A 26,800-nucleotide genomic window follows, 5' to 3' on the forward strand; every position below is an offset into this window, starting at 1 on the left:
GATTGGGTGAGCATAGCTTAGGTGAAAGTGTTCGTTACGTGACTTGCAAGTCATGTTTTTCTTTCTTTCTTATGGTGCCGTAAACAAAACGTGAGTTTTGTTTATACCTCTTTCTTCCTTCTTTTCTTTCGCCTACGTGGCACTTACGTGGCTTAAATTTTGTTCTATATATTGCTACGATCAATGTTTATCTTTAAGTTTTTTATTCTTTTCAATAAAACAGTGCTACTGAGTTTTGATTCTCTCTCTTCCATGTTCTCAATATGCACTAGATTCAAGAATCTATTATGGTATCAGAGCAGATCTTCTGCTGATTTTTCTCTCATCTCTGCTTCTCACACCGCCATGGAAAAGATTACGAAGGATTCAGATAACCTCAAGAGCTCTCTTCAACGATCCGATGAGTCCGTACTTCACTCATCACAGCGACAATCCAGGAGCTGTTATTATCTCTCAGCTTCTTGATGGAGAAAACTACGCATCTTGGAGCAAATCGATGCTAATGGCGCTTTCCGTGAAAAACAAATTGGAATTCGTTGATGGATCGATCGTCAAATCACCAGAGGAGGATATCGCGACTCTCACTGCGTGGAAAAGAAGCAACACCGTCGCCGTCGGCTAGATCATCAACGTCATCACAAAAGAAATTGCAACGAGCAACCAATTTGGAGATTTTGCCCGTACTGTTTGGAAAGAACTCGCAGAACGATATGAGCAACGCAATGGACCTAGAATCTTTCAGACTTTACGCGATCTAGTGAATCTCTCGCAGGATGAGAGGTCAATTGCGAATTACTACATGAGAGTCAAAGCGCTTTGGGAGGAGTTTCAAAGCTTCAAACCGGCTTGCTTGTGTGGAGATTGCAAATATGGAGCGGCTAAGCGAATGACAGAATTCAATGACAATGTCTACGTCATGATCTTCTTGATGGGCCTAAGGTACACCTATGCCAACACAAGGAGTCAAGTCTTGCTCATGGATCCGATCTCTCCCATCACCAAGGTGTTTTCGCTCATCACTCAAGAAAAGCAACACAGGACAATGGGAATGGAAGCAACGTGATCTGAAGGAGTCAACATAATGGCATTGGTGGCCAAAGAAGACTCAACAACCAAGAAGACCACAATGAAAAATCGATCTTACTGCACACACTACAAAATCTTGGGCCACATAGTGGATAAGTGTTACACGATCCACGGATTTCCACCAGGTTACACTCCTAAGTCCAAGATCCATGCAAACCTGATGCAAGATGAAGGAGATCAACAACCAGGAAGAGTAGACAGTCTCACACAAACTCATCTACACCAACTGATCGACGAATTGTCGAACACACTCGTTGCAACAACCACTAATACGACTGACGTCAACCTCACCATGAGTGAAACAGGTTATAGCTGCTTCGTTGAAACCTTGAAGTCTATAAACAATCTCAATGGAGATTGCATTTTAGATTCAGGTGTTTCGAAGCACATATGTAACCAAAGATCTCTTTTCTTGCAACTCTAGAAAATATCCAATGCAATGTGACACTCCCAAACCACACAACCATACTAGTCAACTTCTTTGGTGATATCAAGATCAATCCTCAATTCTTATTACATGATGTTCTTTTTGTGCCTAACTTCAAGTTTAATTTGATTTCAGTGAATGCCTTAACATCATTGCCAAATATTGAAGTCAACTTCAAGGATTCTGGTTTTGTCGATATCCAAAAGAAGAAGATGATTGGGAAGGGTAGGAAGATTAAAGGCCTATATGTGCTAGAGAAGGAAGCTGAATCTTCACCGCTAGCTCATGTCAACCAAGTCTCAATAGCCACCTTTTGGCATATCAGATTAGGCCACCCATCGAGTGCCAAATTGAATCACCTCAGAGAAGTTCTCAATCTCCAATCTTCACATTCTACTAGTCCTTGTTGTATTTTCCCCAAGCAAAGCAACGCAGACTTGTTTTTCCCAATTCTTCCAGTGTGTCTACTTCAGTTCTTGATCTGATACATTGTGATGTGTGGGGCCCCTTTCACAACTACTTCTCATTGCAATAATAGATATTTTTTTACACTTGTTGATGATCATAGTCGATATACTTGGTTTTTCCTTATGAGACAAAAGTCTGATGTGCATTTCATTATCCCAAAATTATGTAATATGGTTGAGAATCAATTATCCATTACTATCAAGTGTTTCAGGTCGGATAATGCAAAAGATTTGATTTTTTCATAATTCTTTGGTAAGAAGGGTACTGTACATCAATATTCTTGTGTTGAGACACCTCAACAAAACTATGTGGGTTGAACGCAAACACCAGCACATTTGGAATGTTGCTAGGGCCTTTTTTTTCAATCTCACTTACCTATAAAATTCTGGAGTAACTGTGTTGTTACAGCTGTGTATTTGATAAACAGAATACCTACTGAAGTTATGTCAACCAAGACCCCCTATGAAGTATGTTGTCAATGGTGCCCACAAGAAGAGTTGTAGTCTTTATTTTGTACATTTGATGTAATAAAGTCTCATGAAGACTCTTGCTTGTAATTGCCTATCTATTCATTAATAAAGTTGAAACGTTCATTCATTCTTTCTTTGTTTGAAGCTTTATGATAAAACCTTAGTCTTTTAGTCCATAAACAAACTTAACAACTTACGAAGAGACAAATGTAGATTTGCATGAACAAACTCTTCGTAGTTTGCTTAAAACGATATATTCGCAATCTTAGGGTCAAAGGACTATTGACCTCAGTATGATTGTTAGAAGAATCTATGATGTCTGGTTATGAGGCATTGAGAGTTGGGGACTCTATAGTTCTTCTAGGTATCTTCCGAAGGTACTGAATTGACCAGTGCACTTCTAGAGACAATATAAGAACAAACCATTTAACCTCTTATGTCTCGAAGTCACTATGTATGAATTGCATCATGCTTACCTTAATCCTGAAATGAGACATGCCATTTCACACCTTAGTATTCTCATTTGAGAAAGTCAAAGTTCGGACTCACTATGTGATTCCGAACAAGGCCTATTGGTGAAGTACTAAGTTGTGAGTCTGTCATGAGTAACTTTGTGAAGTTCTCATAGATATGGAATTCATGTACAAGATTGCTGAAATGCAATGTATGTCACCTCATGCTTTGTTCCTTGGAGTGTGAATAAATGAACTGGCCAGTGTCCAAATTGAGTCCTGACTCTTTTGGATGAAACAATGTGACTTGTTAGCTCCTCGTCAATACATTGTTTCTAACTTATTCACAAGCGACAAAGGAGTTGAGGAAATAACAGCTAGAAGGGTAAAATGGTAATTTAGTAAATCCCGACTAGTTGATGACATTCATGAAGGGTAAACATAGATAATATTCAGTGGATCCGCTCATCATAATTAGGTCAAATTCTTGAGTAGAAAACAAATTCATTTGAACCGAGAGATTTTCAGTGTCAGCTCTTTAGTGGAGTCAGTTGGCATTAAGCTAAACTTGGAAAAGGTTTGTGAACTTTTGAGTCCAAGTGTTTAGCTCAAGCTTTGTTCATTTGGGTCCATGAGGTCACTGTCACGAATCACATCGATAGGAATAGTTAAACTGGAAGCTAAGTCAAAACAAGAACGAGACAGTTTTACGAAAATTGTCAAAAGGGTATTTTTGTCTTTTTGGACATAGGACGAAAAGAATGTCAATAAATTTTTTTGACATTGTCATATGATGACAAATGAAATAAATATTACTCAGCCATATTAGTGTAATTGGGCCTTGAGGATTAATTTCATTTCATAGAATTTTACTTGAAAATTCTTAATGGGCTTTTCTTATGTTGTCATGAACAAATGAAGAAACATCTAGAAGCTCCTTCTAGAAGCTCAAATTTCGTCCAACCCAAGGAAAATAAGGCTGAATTTCGTTCATGCCATAGTGGGAAAGAGAGTTTATTTTGTGCATTGATGTATGAAGATACTTGCCAAAAGAAAAAGGGGAAACAAATTTCCTTAAGAAGGAAAGTGCATTTTCGGCCAACTAAGAGGAAATCAAATGAGGAAACAAATCCTAAGCCTTCATGAGGCATGTTGGACGTGCAAGGCAATAGGAAAAGAGGAAACTACCTTTTGAAGGTAATCCTGCTCCTATAAATAGGAGCCTCATTCCTCACATTTCATTCATCCAAGTTTAAGAGATTTGAGAGACTCTCTCTCTAGAACTTGGCCGAAAATCCTCTCTCTCTCTCTCTAGTTTATTTTCGATTTTTTCTTGTCTTGGCACCTAGGTCCTCACTCGACCTAGTGTTTAGCTCTGCGACTTCAAGACTCGTTCTTAAGTCGTAGCGTTTAAAAGTGCCCACTCACTGATTCCTTCTTTTCGAGTGATTTAGTGATAGAAACTTTCGTGGTTGCTCGAGGTGCCGAGGAAAGAAAGAGAGACGTGCTGCAAGGGGAGACAAGCGTTGCAAACTTTCCACAAGCTTCTTCAAAGTTCAAGCTTCAAGAAAGGTTAGTAAACTTCTAGCTCATATTGGTTTTTAATTACATGTACTTGCACTTGTCTAGGTTAGTAAAAACTGTTTTACTTGTTAAAGAAAATTTTTAAAATTCCGCCGCTTATCGAAGCGTTAATTATTTTCTCAAACCCTAGATCGATTCCAACAAAGTATTGCATAACAAGCCAGCTAACAACAATCACCTCATAACTTTCGGATGCCTGGCTTTTGCATCAACCCTCAAAGCTAACTGTGACAAATTTCAACCAAAGGCTCGCAAGTCTGCCTTCATTGGGTACCCACATGGAGTAAAAGGATATAAGCTCTTAGACTTGCACATTCAAGAGGTGTTTTTTTTCTAGAGATGTAGTTTTCCATGAACATCTTTTCCCTCTTTCAGGTTTTATCAATCTTAATCAACCCTCTGATCCTTTTTTTGATGTTATCCTCCCTAATATCCCCTCATATGATGATCCAACTCACTATGCCTCACCATATCAACCTGAACAACCCACATCTAAAAGCCCAACACTCATACCACAAACTGACCAAACTGACTCAACACAAATTTCACATTTATGATTTGAGTCCATATTAAACTTTGGAATACATTCCAAATTAATCAATTTTCTCAATGTGTCATAATTTACATGACCTAGTCTACCATGCCACAAATTAGACGACTCAATCATATAAGCGGAAGAAGAATTTTTATTCATTTCTTTTGCCTTGATGGCCATTACATTCATTTTTACCATGCCATTCTTGACATAGCCCTTGCCCACATACATACCATTCTTAGACAATACAAGTTTTTGAGACTCTAAAACCATCCTAAATCCATGGTTATTCAGCACAGTCCCAGAAATAAGATTCTTCCGCATATCAGGCACGTAGAGAACTTTGGTGAGCTTTATCTCCTTCCCAGAGGTCATCTTAAAAAAGGCTTCACCTTCCCCCTTGACTTCAGAGGTAGCAGAGTTGCCCATGAACAACGTTTCTCCATCTCCTAGCAGCTCAAGCGTGGAGAAGGAGTTCTTGTCAGCGCAGATGTGGCGGGTTGTGTTACCGGTCGTTTTTGGAACACCGAAAATTCAAAAACAATTCAATGCCGGCCGGGCTTTGCCGGCCGGAAGCCCAACGGTCCCCGACCCACCAGGCCCGAACGCCCCGACGTGCCCACGGCTCGGCACGGCCGGTGCGCGCGCACCTACGCCCCCGGGCCTGAGGCCCCCGGCCCAATGGGCCTCAGCGCGCCCTATCACGCATGGCTCACGCGCACTCCGCGCCCCGGCCTCCCGGCCCGCGCGCGCTCCCGCGCACCCCGGCCTCCCGGCCTGCGCGCACCTCGGCACCCCGGCCGAGCGCCCCTGCTGCCTCAGCCGGGTGTCCCTGCCACCTCGGCCACCTCGGTCGATCGCCTTCGCCAGCTCGGCCGCCTCGGTCGAGCGCCTTCGCCAGCTCGGCCACTTCGGCCGAGCGTCTTCGCCAGCTCGGCCACCACGGCCGAGCATCTTTGCCACTTCGGCCACCTCGGCCGAGCGTCTTTGCCACCTCGGCCGAGCGTTCTTGCCACCTCGGCCGGGCACGCTCGCTGCCGGGCACGCCGCGCCCGGCCAAGTCCCGCGCCCGTCCAGGCGACATGTCCCACGCGCCCTGCGCCCTCTTAGGCGTGAGGCCTCGCGCGCCTCGCTCCCGGCCCCCCGGTGGGCCTCAAGGGGCCGGCCTAAGGCCTCCCCTCAAACACTATAAATTCCCCCCCCCCCCCCGTAGGGGAGAAAAAGAAGACACGGCAACACGCCACAACACGCTGATTCAGCCTAGGGAAATCGATACATTTCGAGAATAATACTTCCCTTCTCTGAAGAATCCTCTCGTGCTCTTGTGACATTCCAAGAGCGCGCACTCCTCCTCCCTCGGCTTAGAAAGTCAAGGACCCCCCTCCACGAGAGGGAGCGCGCTCCTCTTCTGCGACCCGAGCCTCTACAGTACATACTGCCCTCCTGCTTCTTGGCCCTTGAGCTAGAACTCCGAGCTACGAGCACGCGACCCCTCTAAAGCCTTCACTAGAAGCTACGAGCCGGGTCCTACTCTAAAGCCCTGGATTCACAAAGCCTCCGAGCCCAAGATAGCCTCCCCACACAAATTGAACTACGTTCTGACATGATCCCAACTAAAGGGTACGTAGGAAGCCAACCTTTGGCACGGTCACACCCCCCAAAACACACCTCAGGGTTTGGAAGGTGCACCTCGGTCTACGAGCTCCCGTTTTTGGCCCGGGCGCGATCACTTGGTACGGCCTTGGATCGAACCGCCCGAGGTATTTAATCGTTGTTCATTTTCGTGCGACAACATTTTGGCGCTAGAAGGAGGGGACTTCCCGACTTACACAGCCCGAAATCCCTTCTACACTTCGACCCCTTTCTTCTCGACTCGAGAAAGACATGAGTGGTCAACCACCCGTTCGTTCTGAGGGCGTGAACAACCCCGAAAACGCAACCGCGGTGAAGAAATACTTCCTGCGCTCCCGAGCGCAAGGCGATGAGAAGTCTCTCACAACGAGAGCCCCACTCCCTCGCCCCCTCCTCTTCAGGACAGTCGGGACGACCGCATCCTTGAGATGGAGGAGAAAATCCGCCAGCTGAAGATAGTCAATGCAAGGTACCACCGCCAACTGGCGGATAAGGCTCCTGCACACGGCTCCCCCCATGGGGAATCTGAGGACCTCGTGGACGAGGGACATGATTATGACCCCGACTATGAAGGCTTGGAAATTTCGGCGGACGTCGAGACTTCTCTCACCAAGGACGGGGAACTCCCTGTTGAGATCGAAGCCGGTCCGTCGAAAACGAAAGCAATACCGGTCTCCCTGTTGGGCGTGCTTCTTCCCCTTCGAGTTCTCGCCATGTTCGACGACATTGGCTCGCTCGGAGACGGTTCTCAGTCTTTTATCAGAGCCACGGTTGTCTTCCTCGATTCGTAGGCGAACAACCAAGTCTTCAAGACTCATCTCCTTTCGCTTGTGCTTGAGGTAGTTCTTGAACTCCTTCCACCCCGGTGGTAATTTCTCAATTACGGAGGCAACTTGGAAAGACTCACTAATGGTCATTCTCTCGGCTTGAACCTCATGGAAAATGAGTTGAAGCTCTTGCACTTGACTCACAACAGTCTTCGTGTCCACCATTTTGTACTCTAGGAAGCGACCCACAATGTACTTCTTAGAGCCCGCATCCTCGGTTTTGTACTTTCGATCCAACGAATCCCAAAGCTCTTTAGACGAGGCCTTTGAGCTATACACGTTGTATAAAGAGTCGGCGAGACAATTTAACACGTGGTTACGACAAAGGTAGTCGGATTCGTTCCACCCCACATAGGCCCGTAGCACTTGTGGGTCGGCTTCACCCTCATGAGGAGTGGCCGGAGGATCTTCGGTCAAAAACCGAGCAAGTCCTATGGTCGTGAGGAAGAAGACCATCTTTTGTTGCCAACGTTTGAAGTTGAGCCCGTCAAACTTCCCCGGCCTCTCGGCCGGCATCACCGTGGGAGGCCCTCGAGCCACACCAATGTTTGGAGCATCTAGGCCCAAACCCGCCATCGGTTGAACGAGACCCGCGGGTCCGTTCCCGGCCGTAGCCGCCATCGAGCCTTGTCCCAAAGCCACGGGGATTTGGCCAACGTTGATCAAGTTCGTCGGGTTGTTCACCAAGGAGGGATTTTCATTGACGTTCCCTCCAACATTCACGTTCATCGAGTCGTTCACGTTAGTCATATTTCTACAAAAGAAATTCAGAAATTAGTAATCTTCAACACAAATCCGGGAACAAAAATAATGGAAAAATTAAATATTTTTCCTTCCTCGCAACCTGTCTTAAACGGTAAAAAAAGCTTCAAGATTGTTAGCAATATTGCATTAATATTGATGTGAAATAACGTAAGACACTTTGCATGGAAAGGAAAAATACACGTAAAAAATTACAAATAACCAGGTAAACCTTAGAACCGGAAAACCCAAAAACGGGAAAAATAGTCGAGGCCCATTGGACGGTTTCCTTGAAGCTTTTTATCGCCCTCCCACGGATGCTGGAAAAAATGAGCGAAAGCCTCCCAGGATACAACGACTAGCAGAGGCAAGCTTTGCACCAAAAGACTTGACTCTCGGCGAACTGGAACCTGTGCGAAAACTATCACCACGACAAAGCAAAAGAAAAGAATTTCTGGGGAAGAGAGAGCTCGGAAAACAAAAGAAAAGAATTTCGTGTCTATCCTGAATGAGAGCTGAAGCCTCTTTATATAGGCCAAGGCTACGTCGGTTTGAAGTTAAAAAACGTCCAGCCTTAAAGGCATTAAACGCAGGCTATTACAACCATTTAACACACCGTTTTGAATTCAAAACCATGCGAACAGTCCAACGTTTTCAGCCTTAATGGCATTATTACACAGCCATAATGCGCACTTAAAGCTCAAAAACCATTGAATTGAAGCATACAAACCGTTGGCTTTAATTCTCAAACGTACGCTTCGTCACTTCGTCCGGTCGAGCTCGTCCAGTCGAGCTGGAATGACTTCGTCACTTCGTCCAGTCGACCTCGCCCAGTCGAGCTGGAATGACTTCGTCACTTCGTCCAGTCGACCTCGCCCAGTCGAGCTGGAATGACTTCGTCACTTCGTCCAGTCGACCTCGCCCAGTCGAGCTGGAATGACTTCGTCACTTCGTCCAGTCGACCTCGCCCAGTCGATCTGGAATGACTTCATCACTTCGTCCAGTCGACCTCGTCACTCCGTCCAGTCCAGCTCGTCACTTTCTCATTCACCTTAGGTCCGATTTTGGCAAACAAATATTCAATTTTATAGCCCTCGTTACGAGGAATCCGTATCACTTGGAATTATTCAATTCCGATGAGTGGAACCCACTCAAATTGTTGCCACAAATCAGCCATCCACATGTTAATAAATAATATTTATTAACTTTATTCCAACATAATGCCCTTCATTTAAAATGAAGGATTACCAAAAATAAATTATCTAACAAAAATAAATAAATAAATAAACAAACAATATTACAATAGATAACTTTTCCATTAATAAATTAAAAAATTCTTTAAAGATATTACGAGATCTTCACCGTCAATCTTCAACGCCAAGTCAACTTGGGCAATTTTCCGCCGATCGTCACCGACGATTCGTCTTGAACCGCCAATTTTCCGATCGGAGACACAAAGTCGCCAATTCTCCTACAAATAAATCATTATTAATACGAATTAACAAAAATAAACCGAATTAATATCAATATAATGATATTAACACAAATAATCGTTTAAATCAGGTAAAAATCACAAAAACAAAACATAAATAAACAGACATAAACATAAATAAATAGAAAATAAACGTAAATAAACCGACAGATCTAGAGCGTTTGGATTCGTGTTGTTCTCGAACGAACATGTGATGAAGGCCGTGATGTTCTTGAAACGTTGGCTAATTTGCAATTCAAACATTTCAAATTGTGAGTTCTTCTATGTTAGATATGTATATATTGGAATATATATAATGACTATGAGACATATATATTCAATCAAATATGTTCATCTGGTATACCAGGGGTTGATGAAGAGGGTGCATTGTGTAGCTATGTGCCAATTAGAATCATATATTTGAGTTAGAAAATTAGAAAAGTAAAGAGACTATTTGTAAGTGAAGTTTATAAACTTGAAAAACACATATTTATATACAAAATTAGACAGAATGTATAGAAAAACACTAAACCTTTTTTTTTATCAATCAATTGTTGTTTTGCAAAGAAAACCCGCTTCCCTTAGAATCTATGACTACAATTGAAAAATAAGATATTACTGAAAACGATAATCAATCTTTGATCAATCAATCTTTCTAACTCGAAACTCTGTTAGAGAGCTGATGCCACACACCTCACATTAATCCACTACAACTATGTTGGGCATCACAGCATGTAACCATAAAAATGAGATCCTTTATCTTATTCAAAAAATAGAGGTTAAAAATCGCTTTTTATTGAGCGGATTGGGTGAGCATAGCTTAGGTGAAAGTGTTCGTTACGTGACTTGCAAGTCATGTTTTTCTTTCTTTCTTATGGTGCAGTAAACAAAACGTGAGTTTTGTTTATACCTCTTTCTTCCTTCTTTTCTTTCGCCTACGTGGCACTTACGTGGCTTAAATTTTGTTCTATATATTGCTACGATCAATGTTTATCTTTAAGTTTTTTATTCTTTTCAATAAAACAGTGCTACTGAGTTTTGATTCTCTCTCTTCCATGTTCTCAATATGCACTAGATTCAAGAATCTATTATGGTATCAGAGCAGATCTTCTGCTGATTTTTCTCTCATCTCTGCTTCTCACACCGCCATGGAAAAGATTACGAAGGATTCAGATAACCTCAAGAGCTCTCTTCAACGATCCGATGAGTCCGTACTTCACTCATCACAGCGACAATCCAGGAGCTATTATTGTCTCTCAGCTTCTTGATGGAGAAAACTACGCATCTTGGAGCAAATCGATGCTAATGGCGCTTTCCGTGAAAAACAAATTGGAATTCGTTGATGGATCGATCGTCAAATCACCAGAGGAGGATATCGCGACTCTCACTGCGTGGAAAAGAAGCAACACTGTCGCCGTCGGCTGGATCATCAACGTCATCACAAAAGAAATCGCAACGAGCAACCAATTTGGAGATTTTGCCCGTACTGTTTGGAAAGAACTCGCAAAACGATATGAGCAACGCAATGGACCTAGAATCTTTCAGACTTTACGCGTTCTAGTGAATCTCTCGCAGGATGAGAGGTCAATTGCGAATTACTCCATGAGAGTCAAAGCGCTTTGGGATGAGTTTCAAAGCTTCAAACCGGCTTGCTTGTGTGGAGATTGCAAATATGGAGCGGCTAAGCGAATGACAGGATTCAATGACAATGTCTACGTCATGATCTTCTTGATGGGCCTAAGCGACACCTATGCCAACACAAGGAGTCAAGTCTTGCTCATGGATCCGATCTCTCCCATCACCAAGGTGTTTTCGCTCATCACTCAAGAAAAGCAACACAGGACAATGGGAATGGAAGCAACGTGATCTGATGGAGTCAACATAATGGCATTGGTGGCCAAAGAAGACTCAACAACCAAGAAGACCACAATGAAAGATCGATCTTACTGCACACACTACAAAATCTTGGGCCACATAGTAGATAAGTGTTACACGATCCACGGATTTCCACCAGATTACACTCCTAAGTCCAAGATCCATGCAAACCTGATGCAAGCTGGAGGAGATCAACAACCAGGAAGAGTAGACAGTCTCACACAAACTCAGCTACACCAAATGATCGACGAATTGTCCAACAGACTCGTGGAAACAACCACTAATACGACTGAAGTCAACCTCACCATGAGTGAAACAGGTTAAATCTGCTTCGTTGAAACCTTCAAGTCTATAAACAATCTCAATGGAGATTCCATTTTAGATTCAGGTGTTTCGAAGCACATATGTAACCAAAGATCTCTTTTCTTGCAACTCAAGAAAATATCCAATGCAATGTGACACTCCCAAACCACACAACCATACTATTCAACTTCTTTGGTGATATCAAGATCAATCCTCAATTCTTAATACATGATGTTCTTTTTGTGCCTAACTTCAAGTTTAATTTGATGTCAGTGAATGCCTTAACATCATTGCCAAATATTGAAGTCAACTTCAAGGATTCTGGTTTTGTCGATATCCAGAAGAAGAAGATGATTGGGAAGGGTAGGAAGATTGAAGGCCTATATGTGCTAGAGAAGGAAGCTGAATCTTCACCGCTAGCTCATGTCAACCAAGTCTCAATAGCCACCTTTTGGCATATCAGATTAGGCCACTCATCGAGTGCCAAACTGAATCACCTCAGAGAAGTTCTCAATCTCCAATCTTTACATTCTACTAGTCCTTGTTGTATTTTCCCCTAGCAAAGCAATGCAGACTTGTTTTTCCCAATTCTTCCAGTTTGTCTACTTCAGTTCTTGATCTGATACATTGTGATGTGTGGGGCCCTTTTCACAACTGCTTCTCATTGCAATAATAGATATTTTCTTACGCTTGTTGATGATCATAGTCGATATACTTGGTTTTTCCTTATGAGACAAAAGTCTGATGTGCATTTCATTATCCCAAAATTATGTAATATGGTTGAGAATCAATTATCCATTACTATCAAGTGTTTCAGGTCGGATAATGCAAAAGATTTGATTTTTTCATAATTCTTTGGTAAGAAGGGTACTGTACATCAATATTTTTGTGTTGAGACATCTCAACAAAACTCTGTGGGTTGAACGCAAACACCAGCACATTTGGAATGTTGCTAGGGCCTTTTTTTGTCAATCTCACTTACACTACTACACAAATGAGAATACGCGACTATATAAATTATGACAATTTTGATTTTGACAGTCTTTAAAGGTTATTACGACTACTAAATTTTTTAATGACTGTCAAGCCTCTTTTATGACTCTATAAATTTAACAGTCGTCAATAATTTCACTAAAACTTTTAACAATTGTTATGGTATAGAAGTTGTAAAAAACTTCCGCCAATTAAATTAAGCCATGTCATAGTTTGATATTTTACAACTCTAAACCAAACAAGAGTCTTGAAAAAATATTGCAACAAAACAGCCATCTAATCTAAATAACCGTGAAAAAAATTCATCTACAAAAAACTTAGAAAAAAATATGAAAAAATTGAAACGCATTTTATGTCCCTCTCCCTGAAATGAAACCCTCGCCGTCCGAAAAAAAAAAAAAAAAAACCTCGCTGTCCTTGGAAACCCATTAATGGTCCCGCAATCACATTCCCTACTCAACCAATTTTTGGCATCTATGCAAACAGCGTAGCCGCTCAGACATCGAAAGTGTCCACTCGCCTCTCTCTTGCGACGGCGCAAGTCTATTCTTGTGGGTTCAATTGGAAGATCCTTCGACATCCACCGTCGTCATCAAGCTCTGGGAATGGAAGCGTCGGGTCTCTGTCCTGCCACAGCGAGGAAAGCATTTCATATCACTTTCATTTGATTGTACACAAAATGTTGAGTTGATTACATTTTGTCTATACAAGGAATTTAGGGAAAGCCAAAGGTCTATGTTTCTAAGCAGTTTGATTTCGTCTAAAGTAGGAACGATACTAGTTTTCAAAATCTAGGGTTAGATTCTTCATTTGAACACTCTAGGATTAATTTATAGTTGTGTATTTATTTTGTGCAACAGCAAGAAGAAAAATAGACGTAATGGCGATAAGAGTGGAAGAGAGCGTCCCCAATTCAGTCTAAAAGGTATCTATAACTACTTTGTAATGTTCTACAATGTTGATTAGAAATTTGTTTGTTGTTTATTAGGTGGTCTATTTTTAAGTGTCTATATGCAATGTATAAGATGGACAAATGCAGGACCACGTATGTCATGTGTCGTTCATATTATTTTATGATCTCATTGCTTCCACAAATGTTATAAGAAACAGAGGAAAGGTCAAGATTAGAGCCGAAAGCTAACAACATATGAATATGATTTCCAGGTATTAATTTTACTTTAATTATTTACTAAAACCATAGTCATTTGATTGTGTTTTAACCTTTTTCTGTTAATTATTTTCAAGGGTGAACTGGGAAATTTATTGGAAGAGATTTTAAGGATTGTGTCTGGTGGTTACATGTTGCTTTTCCTAAGCTATAAGCTTATGCATAGCCAAGAGGGGGAAAATTTGAAGAAAATTACATAAGTCTGATCATATGTTCTGGTACTTCAGCTCTCAAAGTCTGGTAACCAAACCTTCATGTCCAAACTCGTATCATTTACCGTAAGCAAACTTTATCGATGTGTTCATCTTTATTGACGTATGAATTCATGTTCAACGATTGTTACATGGTGTTACACGACGAGTTGTAGCGAATGCACTTTCCTGACCAGTCACCGCTACCAACGACCTCTACAACTTTGGGTAAACCATACAGAGCTCTACAACTTTGGGTAAACCGTACGATTATTTAATGTCATGTATGACTGCTCTATATTGTGACCTAAACTCGTTGGAATATTTTTTTTGTCTGTGTTTGGTAGGCAATAGGAACAAAGACACCCATGGGAGGGCCATGGTGATCATGAACAGTAGGTATTATTTTTAATCTCTGCTAAGTCGTGCTTTTATTTCTTGAGAATTAATCAACAAAGTTAGTGCCAACTGATAGTTTTATTCAGATAAACTTGTGTGCTTTAAACTGTATCTTATGAAACAAAATCTTAAGCTGTATTCATTTAGCTTATCAAGTAAAAGCAGTGTATTTAGGCTCAGTTCGTTTTGATCTCCTAAATATTTACAAGTCTTAAATTACCTTTGTACTACTGGTAATTTGTACCACCACATCAATAAGAGGTATAGCTGGAAGCTCTGCTTTTATTTATTTTAGTTGATTACTTTTTTAATCATGCTGCCTATCGTTTTCTTGGTAGTCTATCATGTATATTGAATCTCGTTGCTATTTGGGTAAATATTTGTACATTATTTGAATTTTATTTATTATCGAAGTAAATACTAACGTGAACTATTTACATCTGGTTATTATGGAGGTGATCATTATGTGGAGGACATGCGTTGGCGTGGAAGTGGAGATCTAGATCAAAACGCGGTACTGTGTGTCAAGGACCGGTACTTAGCATAACAAATTACTGAATGTGAAGCACCGGTTATCATACAAGGAACTTTAATCTCAACCTGTGGGATGTTTGTACACAATTATAAAATATTTGTAAAACATATAGTTTAATACCATTATGTTTAGTTTTAGAAATAATAAAATTTACAGCTATGTATTTTATATTTAAATTTCAAATTTATAGTTCTTAAAGTCAAATTTACAGCTATGTATGTTATTTATATTTAAATTTCAAATTTATAGTTCTTAAAGTCTTTAGTTTCACGTAATAAATAAAATAAAATAGCTGTAGTAAAAGTATATGACTACTTTAGTCATAAAGTATTTAATGACTGTTAAATGAGTAATTTTACGACTGTTAATAATAGTCGTAAAATTTAACAGTCGTAAAAACTAATAGATTTGATGACTGTCAGTAACTTTCAGTGACTGTGGCTTATAAGACTGTATAGTGACAGTCATGTTATGTCTTTTACGACTGTTTTGGGAAGTCGTTATTCACCATATTTTTAGTAGTGTTACCTATAAAATTCTGGAGTGACTGTGTTGTTACAGTTGTGTATTAGATAAACAGAATACCTACTGAAGTTATGTCAACCAAGACCCCCTATGAAGTCTTGCATAACAAGCCAGCTAACAACAATCACCTCAGAACTTTCGGATGTCTGGCTTTTGCATCAACCCTCAAAGCTAACTGTGACAAATTTCAACCAAAGGCTCACAAGTCTGCCTTCATTGGGTACCCACACAGAGTAAAAGGATATAAGCTCTTAGACTTGCACATTCAAGAGGTGTTTTTTTCTAGAGATGTAGTTTTCCATGAACATCTTTTCCCTCTTTCAGGTTTTATCAATCTTAATCAACCCTCTGATCCTTTTTTTGATGTTATCCTCCCTAATATCCCCTCATATAATGATCCAACTCACTATGCCTCACCATATCAACCTGAACAACCCACATCTAAAAGCCCAACACTCATACCACAAACTGACCAAACTGACTCAACACAAATTTCACATTTATGATTTGAGTCAATATTAAACTTTGGAATACATTCCAAATTAATCAATTTTCTCAATGTGTCATAATTTACATGACCTAGTCTACCGTGCCACAAATTAGACGACTCAATCATATAAGCGGAAGAAGAATTTTTATTCATTTATTTTGCCTTGATGGCCATTACATTCATTTTTACCATGCCATTCTTGACATAGCCCTTGCCCACATACATACCATTCTTAGACAATACAAGTTTTTGAGACTCTAAAACCATCCTAAATCCATGGTTATCCAGCACAGTCCCAGAAATAAGATTCTTCCGCATATCAGGCACGTAGAGAACTTTGGTGAGCTTTATCTTCTTCCCATAGGTCATCTTCAAAAAGGCTTCACCTTCCCCCCTTGACTTCAGAGGTAGCAGAGTTGCCCATGAACAACGTTTCTCCATCTCCTAGCAGCTCAAGCGTGGAGAAGGAGTTCTTGTCAGCGCAGATGTGGCGGGTTGCTCCAGTGTCCAGCCACCACTCCTTCGGGTTCGAGTCAATCATGTTGACCTCGGAGACCACAGCGACGAGGAGGTCATTATCATCGTCCACGACATTGGCCTCCTTCTTCTTCTTTGGCTTTCTACAATCGGCAGCTCGGTGACCAACCTTGTCGCAATTGTAGCATTTACTAGCAATCTTTTGTTGGTACTTCTTCTTGAACGTCCCTCCCTTGACTCCAAGTTTGTGGGCGTGCTTCTTCCTCTTCGAGTTCTCGCCATGTTCGACGACATTGGCTCGCTCGGAGACGGTTCTCAGTCTTTTATCAGAGCCACGGTTGTCTTCCTCGATTCGGAGGCGAACAACCAAGTCTTCAAGACTCATCTCCTTTCGCTTGTGCTTGAGGTAGTTCTTGAACTCCTTCCACCCCGGTGGTAATTTCTCAATTACGGAGGCAACTTGGAAAGACTCGCTAATGGTCATTCCCTCGGCTTGAACCTCATGGAAAATGAGTTGAAGCTCTTGCACTTGACTCACAACAGTCTTCGTGTCCACCATTTTGTACTCTAGGAAGCGACCCACAATGTACTTCTTAGAGCCCGCATCCTCGGTTCTGTACTTTCGATCCAACGAATCCCAAAGCTCTTTAGACGAGGCCTTTGAGCTATACACGTTGTATAAAGAGTCGGCGAGACAATTTAACACGTGGTTACGACAAAGGTAGTCGGATTCGTTCCACCCCACATAGGCCCGAAGCACTTGTGGGTCGGCTTCACCCTCATGAGGAGTGGCCGGAGGATCTTCGGTCAAAAACCGAGCAAGTCCTATGGTCGTCAGGAAGAAGACCATCTTTTGTTGCCAACGTTTGAAGTAGAGCCCGTCAAACTTCCCCGGCCTCTCGGCCGGCATCACTGTGGGAGGCCCTCGAGCCACACCCATGTTTGGAGCATCTAGGCCCAAACCCGCCATCGGTTGAACGAGACCCGCGGGTCCGTTCCCGGCCGTAGCCGCCATCGAGCCTTGTCCCAAAGCCACGGGGATTTGGCCAACGTTGATCAAGTTCGTCGGGTTGTTCACCAAGGAGGAATTGTCATTGACGTTTCCTCCAACATTAACATTCATCAAGTCGTTCACGTTAGTCATATTTCTACAAAAGAAATTCAGAAATTAGTAATCTTCAACACAAATCCGGGAACAAAAATAATGGAAAAATTAAATATTTTTCCTTCCTCGCAACCTGTCTTAAACGGTAAAAAAGCTTCAAGATTGTTAGCAATATTGCATTAATATTGATGTAAAATAACGTAAGACACTTTGCATGGAAAGGAAAAATACACGTAAAAAATTACAAATAACCAGGTAAACCTTAGAACCGGAAAACCCAAAAACGGGAAAAATAGTCGAGGCCCGTTGGACGGTTTTCTTGAAGCTTTTTATCGCCCTCCCACGGATGCTGAAAAAAATGAGCGAAAGCCTCCCAGGATACAACGACTAGCAGAGGCAAGCTTTGCACCAAAAGACTTGACTCTCGGCGAACTGGAACCTGTGCGAAAACTATCACCACGACAAAGCAAAAGAAAAGAATTTATGGGGAAGAGAGAGCTCGGGAACAGTGGGGAAACAATGGAATTCGTGTCTATCCTGAATGAGAGCTGAAGCCTCTTTATATAGGCCAAGGCTACGTCGGTTTGAAGTTAAAAAACGTCCAGCCTTAAAGGCATTAAACGCAGGCTATTACAACCATTTAACACACAGTTTTGAATTCAAAACCATGCGAACAGTCCAACGTTTTCAGCCTTAATGGCATTATTACACAGCCATAATGCGCACTTAAAGCTCAAAAACCATTGAATTGAAGCGTACAAACCGTTGGCTTTAATTCTCAAACGTACGCTTCGTCACTTCGTTTGGTCGAGCTCGTCCAGTCGAGCTGGAATGACTTCGTCACTTCGTCCAGTCGACCTCGCCCAGTCCAGCTGGAATGACTTCGTTACTTCGTCCAGTCTACCTCGCCCAGTCGAGCTGGAATGACTTCGTCACTTCGTCCAGTCGACCTCGCCTATTCGATCTGGAATGACTTCATCACTTCGTCCAGTCGACCTCGTCACTTCGTCCAGTCCAGCTCGTCACTTTCTCATTCACCTTAGGTCCGATTTTGGCAAACAAATATTCAATTTTATAGCCCTCGTTACGAGGAATCCGTATCACTTGGAATTATTCAATTCCGATGAGTGGAACCCACTCAAATTGTTGCCACAAATCAGCCATCCACATGTTAATAAATAATATTTATTAACTTTATTCCAACATAATGCCCTTCATTTAAAATGAAGGATTACCAAAAATAAATTATCTAACAAAAATAAATAAATAACTAAATGAACAATATTACAATAGATAACTTTTCCATTAATAAATTAAAAAGTTCTTTAAAGATATTACGAGATCTTCACCGTCAATCTTCAACGCCAATTCAACTTGTGCAATTTTCCGCCGATCGTCACCGATGATTCGTCTTGAACCGCCAATTTTCCGATCGGAGACACAAAGTCGTCAATTCTCCTACAAATAAATCATTATTAATACGAATTAACAAAAATAAACCGAATTAATATCAATATAATGATATTAACACAAATAATCGTTTAAATCAGGTAAAAATCACAAAAAAAACATAAATAAACAGACATAAACATAAATAAATAGAAAATAAACGTAAATAAACCGACAGATCTAGAGCGTTCGGATTTGTGTTGTTCTCGAACGAACATGTGATGAAGGCCGTGATGTTCTTGAAACGTTGGCTAATTTGCAATTCAAACATTTCAAATTGTGAGTTCTTCTATGTTAGATATGTATATATTGGTATATATAATGAATATGAGACATATATATTCAATAAAATCTGTTCATCTGGTATACCAGGGGTTGATGAAGAGGGTGCATTGTGTAGCTATGTGCCAATTAGAATCATATATTTGAGTTAGAAAATTAGAAAAGTAAAGAGACTGTTTGTAAGTGAAGTTTATAAACTTGAAAAACACATATTTATATACAAAATTAGACAGAATATATAGACAAACACTAAACCTTTTTTTTTTATCAATCAATTGTTGTTTTGCAAAGAAAACCCGCTTCCCTTAGAATCTATGACTACAATTGAAAAATAAGATATTACTGAAAACGATAATCAATCTTTGATCAATCAATCTTTCTAACTCGAAACTCTGTTAGAGAGCTAATGCCACACACCTCAAATTAATCCACTAAAACTATGTTGGGCATCACAGCATGTAACCATAAAAATGAGATCCTTTATCTTATTCAAAAAATAGAGGTTAAAAATCGCTTTTTATTGAGCGGATTGGGTGAGCATAACTTAGGTGAAAGTGTTCGTTACGTGACTTGCAAGTCTTGTTTTTCTTTCTTTCTTACGGTGCGGTAAACAAAACGTGAGTTTTGTTTATACCTCTTTCTTCCTTCTTTTCTTTCGCCTACGTGGCACTTACGTGGCTTAAATTTTGTTCTATATATTGCTACGATCAATGTTTATCTTTAAGTTTTTTATTCTTTTCAATAAAACAGTGCTACTGAGTTTTGATTCTCTCTCTTCCATGTTCTCAATATGCACTAGATTCAAGAATCTATTATGGTATCAGAGCAGATCTTCTACTGATTTTTCTCTCATCTCTGCTTCTCACACCGCCATGGAAAAGATTACGAAGGATTCAGATACCCTCAAGAGCTCTCTTCAACGATCCGATGAGTCCGTACTTCACTCATCACAGCGATAATCCAGGAGCTGTTATTATCTCTCAGCTTCTTGATGGAGAAAACTACGCATCTTGGAGCAAATTGATGCTAAAGGCGCTTTCCGTGAAAAACAAATTGGAATTCGTTGATGGATCGATCGTCAAATCACCAGAGGAGGATATCGCGACTCTCACTGCGTGGAAAAGAAGCAACACCGTCGCCGTCGGCTGGACCATCAATGTCATCACAAAAGAAATCGCAACGAGCATCCAATTTGGAGATTTTGCCCGTACTGTTTGGAAAGAACTCGCAGAACGATATGAGCAACGCAATGGACCTAGAATCTTTCAGACTTTACGCGATCTAGTGAATCTCTCGCAGGATGAGAGGTCAATTGCGAATTACTACATGAGAGTCAAAGCGCTTTGGGAGGAGTTTCAAAGCTTCAAACCGGCTTGCTTGTGTGGAGATTGCAAATAAGGAGCGGCTAAGCGGATGACAGAATTCAATCACAATGTCTACGTCATAATCTTCTTGATGGGCCTAAGCGACACCTATGCCAACACAAGGAGTCAAGTCTTGCTCATGGATCTGATCTCTCCCATCACCAAGGTGTTTTCGCTCATCACTCAAGAAAAGCAACACAGGACAATGGGAATGGAAGCAACGTGATCTGAAGGAGTCAACATAATGGCATTGGTGGCCAAAGAAGACTCAACAACCAAGAAGACCATAATGAAAGATCGATCTTACTGCACACACTACAAAATCTTGGGCCACATAGTGGATAAGTGTTACACGATCCACGGATTTCCACCAGGTTACACTCCTAAGACCAAGATCCATGCAAACCTGATGCAAGCTGGAGGAGATCAACAACCAGGAAGAGTAGACAGTGTCACACAAATATTGAAGTCAACTTCAAGGATTCTTGGTTTGTCGATATCCAGAAGAAGAAGATGATTGGGAAGGGTAGGAAGATTGAAGGCCTATATGTGCTAGAGAAGGAAGCTGAATCTTCACCTCAAATTAATCCACTAAAACTATGTTGGGCATCACAGCATGTAACCATAAAAATGAGATCCTTTATCTTATTCAAAAAATAGAGGTTAAAAATCGCTTTTTATTGAGCGGATTGGGTGAGCATAACTTAGGTGAAAGTGTTCGTTACGTGACTTGCAAGTCATGTTTTTCTTTCTTTCTTTTGGTGCAGTAAGCAAAACGTGCGTTTTGTTTACACCTCTTTCTTCCTTCTTTTCTTTAGCCTACGTGGCACTTACGTGGCTTTAGTTTTGTTCTATATATTGCTACGATCAATGTTTATCTTTAAGTTTTTTATTCTTTTCAATAAAATAGTGCTACTGAGTTTTGATTCTCTCTGAAGCAAATCTCTCTCTTCCCTGTTCTCAGGAACTTGCGTCCTAGATTCAAGAATCTATTACTTTTCGATGAAGATAATGACAAAGAGCCGATTGGCTTGTCATCTTTATACTGTATCTTAGTACTCTTTATAGATCATGGCACTTATGGCTCGAGTTCACAATTCTCTTGCTTTTGATAGAAATACGATATTACCGATCTCTTTACTGCACATGGCATCCCAAAAAAATGACACTAACAATATACACTACAAGGAACAGACTCATAAACAACCTTCAAAGCTCCCGCCACTAAATTGTTTTTTAAAAATATCCCAATCTAATTGTGGTATTCTGTCCTTAATTTTTCTAGAGCATATTAGTGCAAAACTCATTAATTTTGTAGCATTTTAGTCATTTAAATTTTCAATTATTTATTAAAGGAATTTGAATAATAATTTGGGCATTTTTAATTTCAAAAGATCTATTTAATTAACTAATAAAAATAAAGGTAATAAAGATATAAAAACAAAACTGACATGTCAGCCTAAAGACTATTTGAAATAAATATTAGCTAAAATAAAATATACATGTTTACTTAGTAGCAATTCTAAAAAAAATGTACTATATTACCATGATTGTGGCATTTTGTCCATAATTCTGCTCAAACAATTGTACATACATTTGCATATGAACTTAAATGTCATTTTTTTTTTCATTGCCGTGACGTGCACACGCATACTTTGTTGAATTTAGAGAGATGAACGCGATCAAAAGTCCTTAGAATCATCGATCAAGCAGTTGAATTATATTTGCGCCGTAAGTTCTTGGACTTATTATTTAATCTTTTCCTTTAAAGATATAGTTCTGGAATTTTTATGATTATGGCATTCTATCCTTAATTTTTCTTGAACATATTGGTACAAAACTTATTAGTTTTGCAAAATTTTAGTCATTTATATATGAAATTCAACACCGGGATCAGAAACTCAAGTGTCGAAAAGCAGACCTAATGAAATGGTAATTTTTACAATATTTTATACCGAATTTATCCCTTCCAATAATATGTATTTAAAAAATAATAATTAATAATAGCTGGCAGTTTTTAATATAGCTGACGGTTTCCTTTAATGAAATGGAATCAAAATTAAAAAATAATTTAAAAGGATTCAAAATAAATGACCTAAGCAATCAGATATGCAAATCCCACCAATCCTTTTATTAATAGGATGTAAACATATCTCATTAAGTAGAAAATCAAACAAAATTCGAAATTAAAAAAACATCAGATTTGTAATCTTTTCGATTTTTGTAATTTTTTGTTTTTCTCTTTATCACGGCCGTCGCCGCCATTGGACCTTTCGTCGTCGGAGTTGGTTTGTTGTTCGTGGTGATTTTCTTGTTGTCATCGCTGAAGTCGTCATGATCAAGGTAAATAAATTGAATTGGATTAAAGATGTTATTGATTTGATGCTTGATGAATTTCTAGAAATTTGTCTTTGAATATGTATTTTTGAGTTATAATTTTCGAATTGATACGGTGTCATTGTTATCTTCTTTTTTTTTCAAAACCTATCATTTGTTTATTTTGGTTAATTTGACACATTATTCTGTTGAATTGGAGATCTTCCGATATCTTTTTTCGTAACTCATCATTTGTTTATTTTGGTTAATTTAATACATGTAATATATGTTATTTACGAAAATTAACCAATACTTACTCGTCATATTCATCTTTGTTCTACATGTTCTTTTCTAATTTCTAATATATGTTATCTACATCTTTGGTTAACTAACAAGTGCTTATAAAGATCACGAGTAACTCATTTTATTGTCAATTAGTTTCAAGATGGAACCATGCTACTTTTATAGATAAAGATAAACTTTTTTTTCATTGTTATGTATATATATTTTTTTAAAGAATGCTCACATTTAAAATAAATTTTAGACTAAAATTGAGCATTTATCTGAAAGCAAACATAGAATGTGGGATTGCTATAAGGAATACTGGTTGAATTTTATGTAAAAGAAAACACTTGTCGTTTTATATATATATATATATATATATATATATATATATATATATATATATATATATATATATATATATTTATAATTCCATCTATTACCAACGAGTAGAGTGGGATATTTCTGAGTAGTTACATACATTAATGGTGCTTGAAGAAATATGATCATTAAGTAGACTTGCTTTTGGTTTGCAAGTCATGGAAATCTATTTTATATCTATGGGGTACGTAGGTTGGACTTTTAACCTCCTTTGAGCTAGGTTTAAATTGGATAAATTTTGTTCTATGAATACTTTTCAAGATGTAATAGAATTTATTGCAAAATCTTGAATGATACATATAGATCTCATCATATAACCTAGATTTGATCACAACCAAAATTTGTGGAAGTTTTCGTGTATCGAACGCTAGGGATGACAATTTGAGTTGAATTTGCTGCTGAAGTCACAACAACAGCTCATTATTTCGTTTGTATCACTTACTCTAAATTGTATTAGTGTCTTTCAATTGCATATATGTCACCTATACAATATCCTAATTACCAGTCATTATTTTCTTGATTCCCGGGCTTCACTCTGAGCAGTTACTCATTCTTCTCCATTCAAACCGTCTGTCGTACGTCTTGGAACTCCCATTTCGAACTACCATTGAAGACGGTTATTGCACGTTGATTTCGAACTCTGATATAGATTATCTATCTCTCATTCTTTATGTCTCTCTATCTCTCTGTCTTTCTCTTTCTCCTTCTCTCGCTCTTTGGATTTTTCTAGTTTATTCACTCCATTCTTCCACCTGAAGTCGGCGATTCAACTGCGATTTTGAACTCCGAATTTAGGTAATCTCTCTCTCATTCTCTCTCTCTCTCTTGCTATTTCAATTTGTGTAGGTTATTCATCCACTTGTTCACTGTTTTTGTGTTTCTCGATGCTAGATTTCGACTCAGAGCGTCTCAAATTTTGTTGACGGGCGTTTGCTTTGGAACTTCTAGTTTGAATGGCGATTAAACGCAATTTCGAACTCCGAGTTTAAGTGATTTATTCTCATTCTATCTTTCTATGTATCTATCTCTATCGTTTTTTTCGATTTGTCCAGGTAAACTCACTTATTTTTACATATTTGTTTTTGAAATCATTTATTCTCATTCCAGTTTTTTCTTGTCAACATTTTTCGATAATGTTGTTTGTTAATTCTTTTGGGATAATCTTCAAGTATTTTCAAGTTTTTGTACGAATTTGTATTACTTCTTATTAGGTTTCATTTCTCTATGTTCTTATTCAAATCGTTTGATTTTCATTTTGTTATTAGGTTCTCATCCTTTATTTGGTTCTTCATTTTTTTCTATGATTAATAGTCTCTTCGCTTGTTGAATTCATTACTGTTTTTATTGGATTGATTGTTATTGATTTCTTCTTCTGGTCTACTGTTGTTTGTAAATAATTAAGTGTTGTTCTCCTTTACGGTTTATCTTTTTGTTCTGATCGGCTACTTAGAGTGTAGGAATAATATTATGTTTGGTTACTCTGTTTTTGATGTAATTGTTCTCTAAGTCTACTTTCATAATTAATTCCTTAATTTTACTAAGAATCAAGCTCATGTTCGATGTATGTTTTTCATAATTGTTTATCAAACATAAACGATATGCCAAACTTAATCGAAGTAGCAATCTCGTTGCAGCTTAACGGTCATTTATTCATAACTTGGTTAATCTATAAATATTTGACTCCAACAACCTTTTTGTTGTAGAATAAATGTCATACTTATATGGTTTTATATGTAATAGTTGTGGATAAATATAGTAAAATCGCTTAGTATAGGGTGACGAAGGCTGTATACATTTATTGATTTCTTCGTCTAGTCTACTTTTGTTTTGTAAATAGTTAAGTTTTGTTCTACTTTACGGTTTAGCTTTTTCTTCTGACTGGCTACTTAGAGTGTAGCAATAAATCTGTGCTTGTTACTCTGATTTTGATGTAATTGTTCTCTAAGTCTACCTTCATAATTATTTGTTTGGATATTTTATGCTATTATTAGTAGCATTAATTTTTGCTAACCATTTCATCGAAAATTATATCATTCATTCTTTAAGTCTACTTTTGTACTACAAATTTTTGCTGTGAATCAACTTTGAACTTTTTTTTTTTAATATTCTTTGTTTCCGGAATTTTTTAAATGCGAGTTTACTTTAAGGTTTATATAGTTTTAAATGTAAGTCTACATTAATTGGCATTTTAAGTCTTTTATCTGCGAGTCTACTTCAATCTTCAAATTTTACGAAGCAAACATACTATTATTCCTTTTTATTTATTTATTTTGGATTATTTTTTGCAGGTCAATGGCACTTATTGATGAGAAATACTACGGTGTCAAACCCCATCTTCAATATAATATCTGCCTAATAGATATTTCAATTTTGAAACAATTTTTTACCCAATCTCAGAAATTTTTATTTAGCAAAACCCCTTTTGGCCATTTTCTAAGCATTAGAAAAAGTCTAAAAGTTCATTGCCCTTTGATTCATCATTTCCTATTACATCAGTGCTCTGTTTCAGAGGAGGATGTAATTGCTTTTCTATTCTCTGATGATCAGAAATTAGACTTTTTATTGTCTGATTTTAGTCTAATTGTTATCGGTCCATCTCGGCCTGGTATAGCAGCGGCGGCCGCGATGGCGACCACCCCGGGACTCCCCCGACGCATGGCCGACCTCCGGCCTCATGAGCTCGGCCTCCAGCTCCATGGCCAACCTCCGGCCTCATGAGCTCGGCCTCCAGCTCCATGGCTTCAAATCAGCGTTGGATAGGATGAAGCTGACCGGACTGAGACCGACCCCAATATCGACCCCACTCTTTGGCTTCTCCGGGGAGAGGGTCATGACGGAGGGCACTATCGACCTCCCGGTCACCTTCGGGACACCAGGGGGGCTCGAGGTCACTCGCATCGTGTCATTCCTGGTCGTGGACCAACCCTCGGCGTACAACATCATCATCGGTCGCCCGACTCTCAATCGGTTGA

At 39.4% G+C, this 26,800-nt stretch overlaps 3 protein-coding genes and 1 long non-coding RNA gene across 4 annotated transcripts; all 4 read left to right on the forward strand.

Moving 5' to 3' along the window:
- Positions 1 to 400: 400 nt before the first annotated feature.
- On the forward strand, positions 401 to 1,063 carry LOC149378613 (uncharacterized). The gene is made up of 2 exons (XM_089602788.1): positions 401 to 617; positions 705 to 1,063. The coding sequence occupies exons 1-2, from the start codon at positions 401 to 403 to the stop codon at positions 1,061 to 1,063; spliced, it is 576 nt and encodes a 191-aa protein (XP_089458914.1).
- Positions 1,064 to 10,896: 9,833 nt separating this feature from the next.
- On the forward strand, positions 10,897 to 11,559 carry LOC149378614 (uncharacterized). The gene has a single exon (XM_089602792.1). It carries the CDS (start codon positions 10,897 to 10,899, stop codon positions 11,557 to 11,559), a length of 663 nt encoding a protein of 220 aa, XP_089458918.1.
- A 2,772-nt stretch (positions 11,560 to 14,331) lies between these two features.
- LOC149378615 (uncharacterized) lies at positions 14,332 to 15,223 on the forward strand. The gene is made up of 3 exons (XR_016294266.1): positions 14,332 to 14,451; positions 14,571 to 14,622; positions 15,078 to 15,223. It is a non-coding gene; the product is annotated as an uncharacterized LOC149378615 (long non-coding RNA).
- Positions 15,224 to 20,412: 5,189 nt separating this feature from the next.
- LOC149378616 (uncharacterized) lies at positions 20,413 to 20,883 on the forward strand. The gene has a single exon (XM_089602794.1). The coding sequence runs from the start codon at positions 20,413 to 20,415 to the stop codon at positions 20,881 to 20,883; it is 471 nt and encodes a 156-aa protein (XP_089458920.1).
- Positions 20,884 to 26,800: the final 5,917 nt, after the last annotated feature.

The sequence above is a fragment of the Urtica dioica genome, chromosome 12, assembly GCF_054948205.1.
Source record: "Urtica dioica subsp. dioica isolate 48M chromosome 12, U.dioica_male_clone48M_v1_H2, whole genome shotgun sequence".
Taxonomy (NCBI): domain Eukaryota; kingdom Viridiplantae; phylum Streptophyta; class Magnoliopsida; order Rosales; family Urticaceae; genus Urtica; species Urtica dioica.

Excerpts from the sequence above, each read along its gene's own strand:
- LOC149378613 (XM_089602788.1), top strand. The coding sequence starts at position 401 with ATGAGTCCGTACTTCACTCATCACAGCGACAATCCAGGAGCTGTTATT. Across the intron at positions 618-704 it reads AAGCAACACCGTCGCCGTCG|AACGATATGAGCAACGCAAT; the intron begins GCTAGATCATCA and ends AAGAACTCGCAG.
- LOC149378614 (XM_089602792.1), top strand. The coding sequence starts at position 10,897 with ATGAGTCCGTACTTCACTCATCACAGCGACAATCCAGGAGCTATTATT.
- LOC149378616 (XM_089602794.1), top strand. The coding sequence starts at position 20,413 with ATGAGTCCGTACTTCACTCATCACAGCGATAATCCAGGAGCTGTTATT.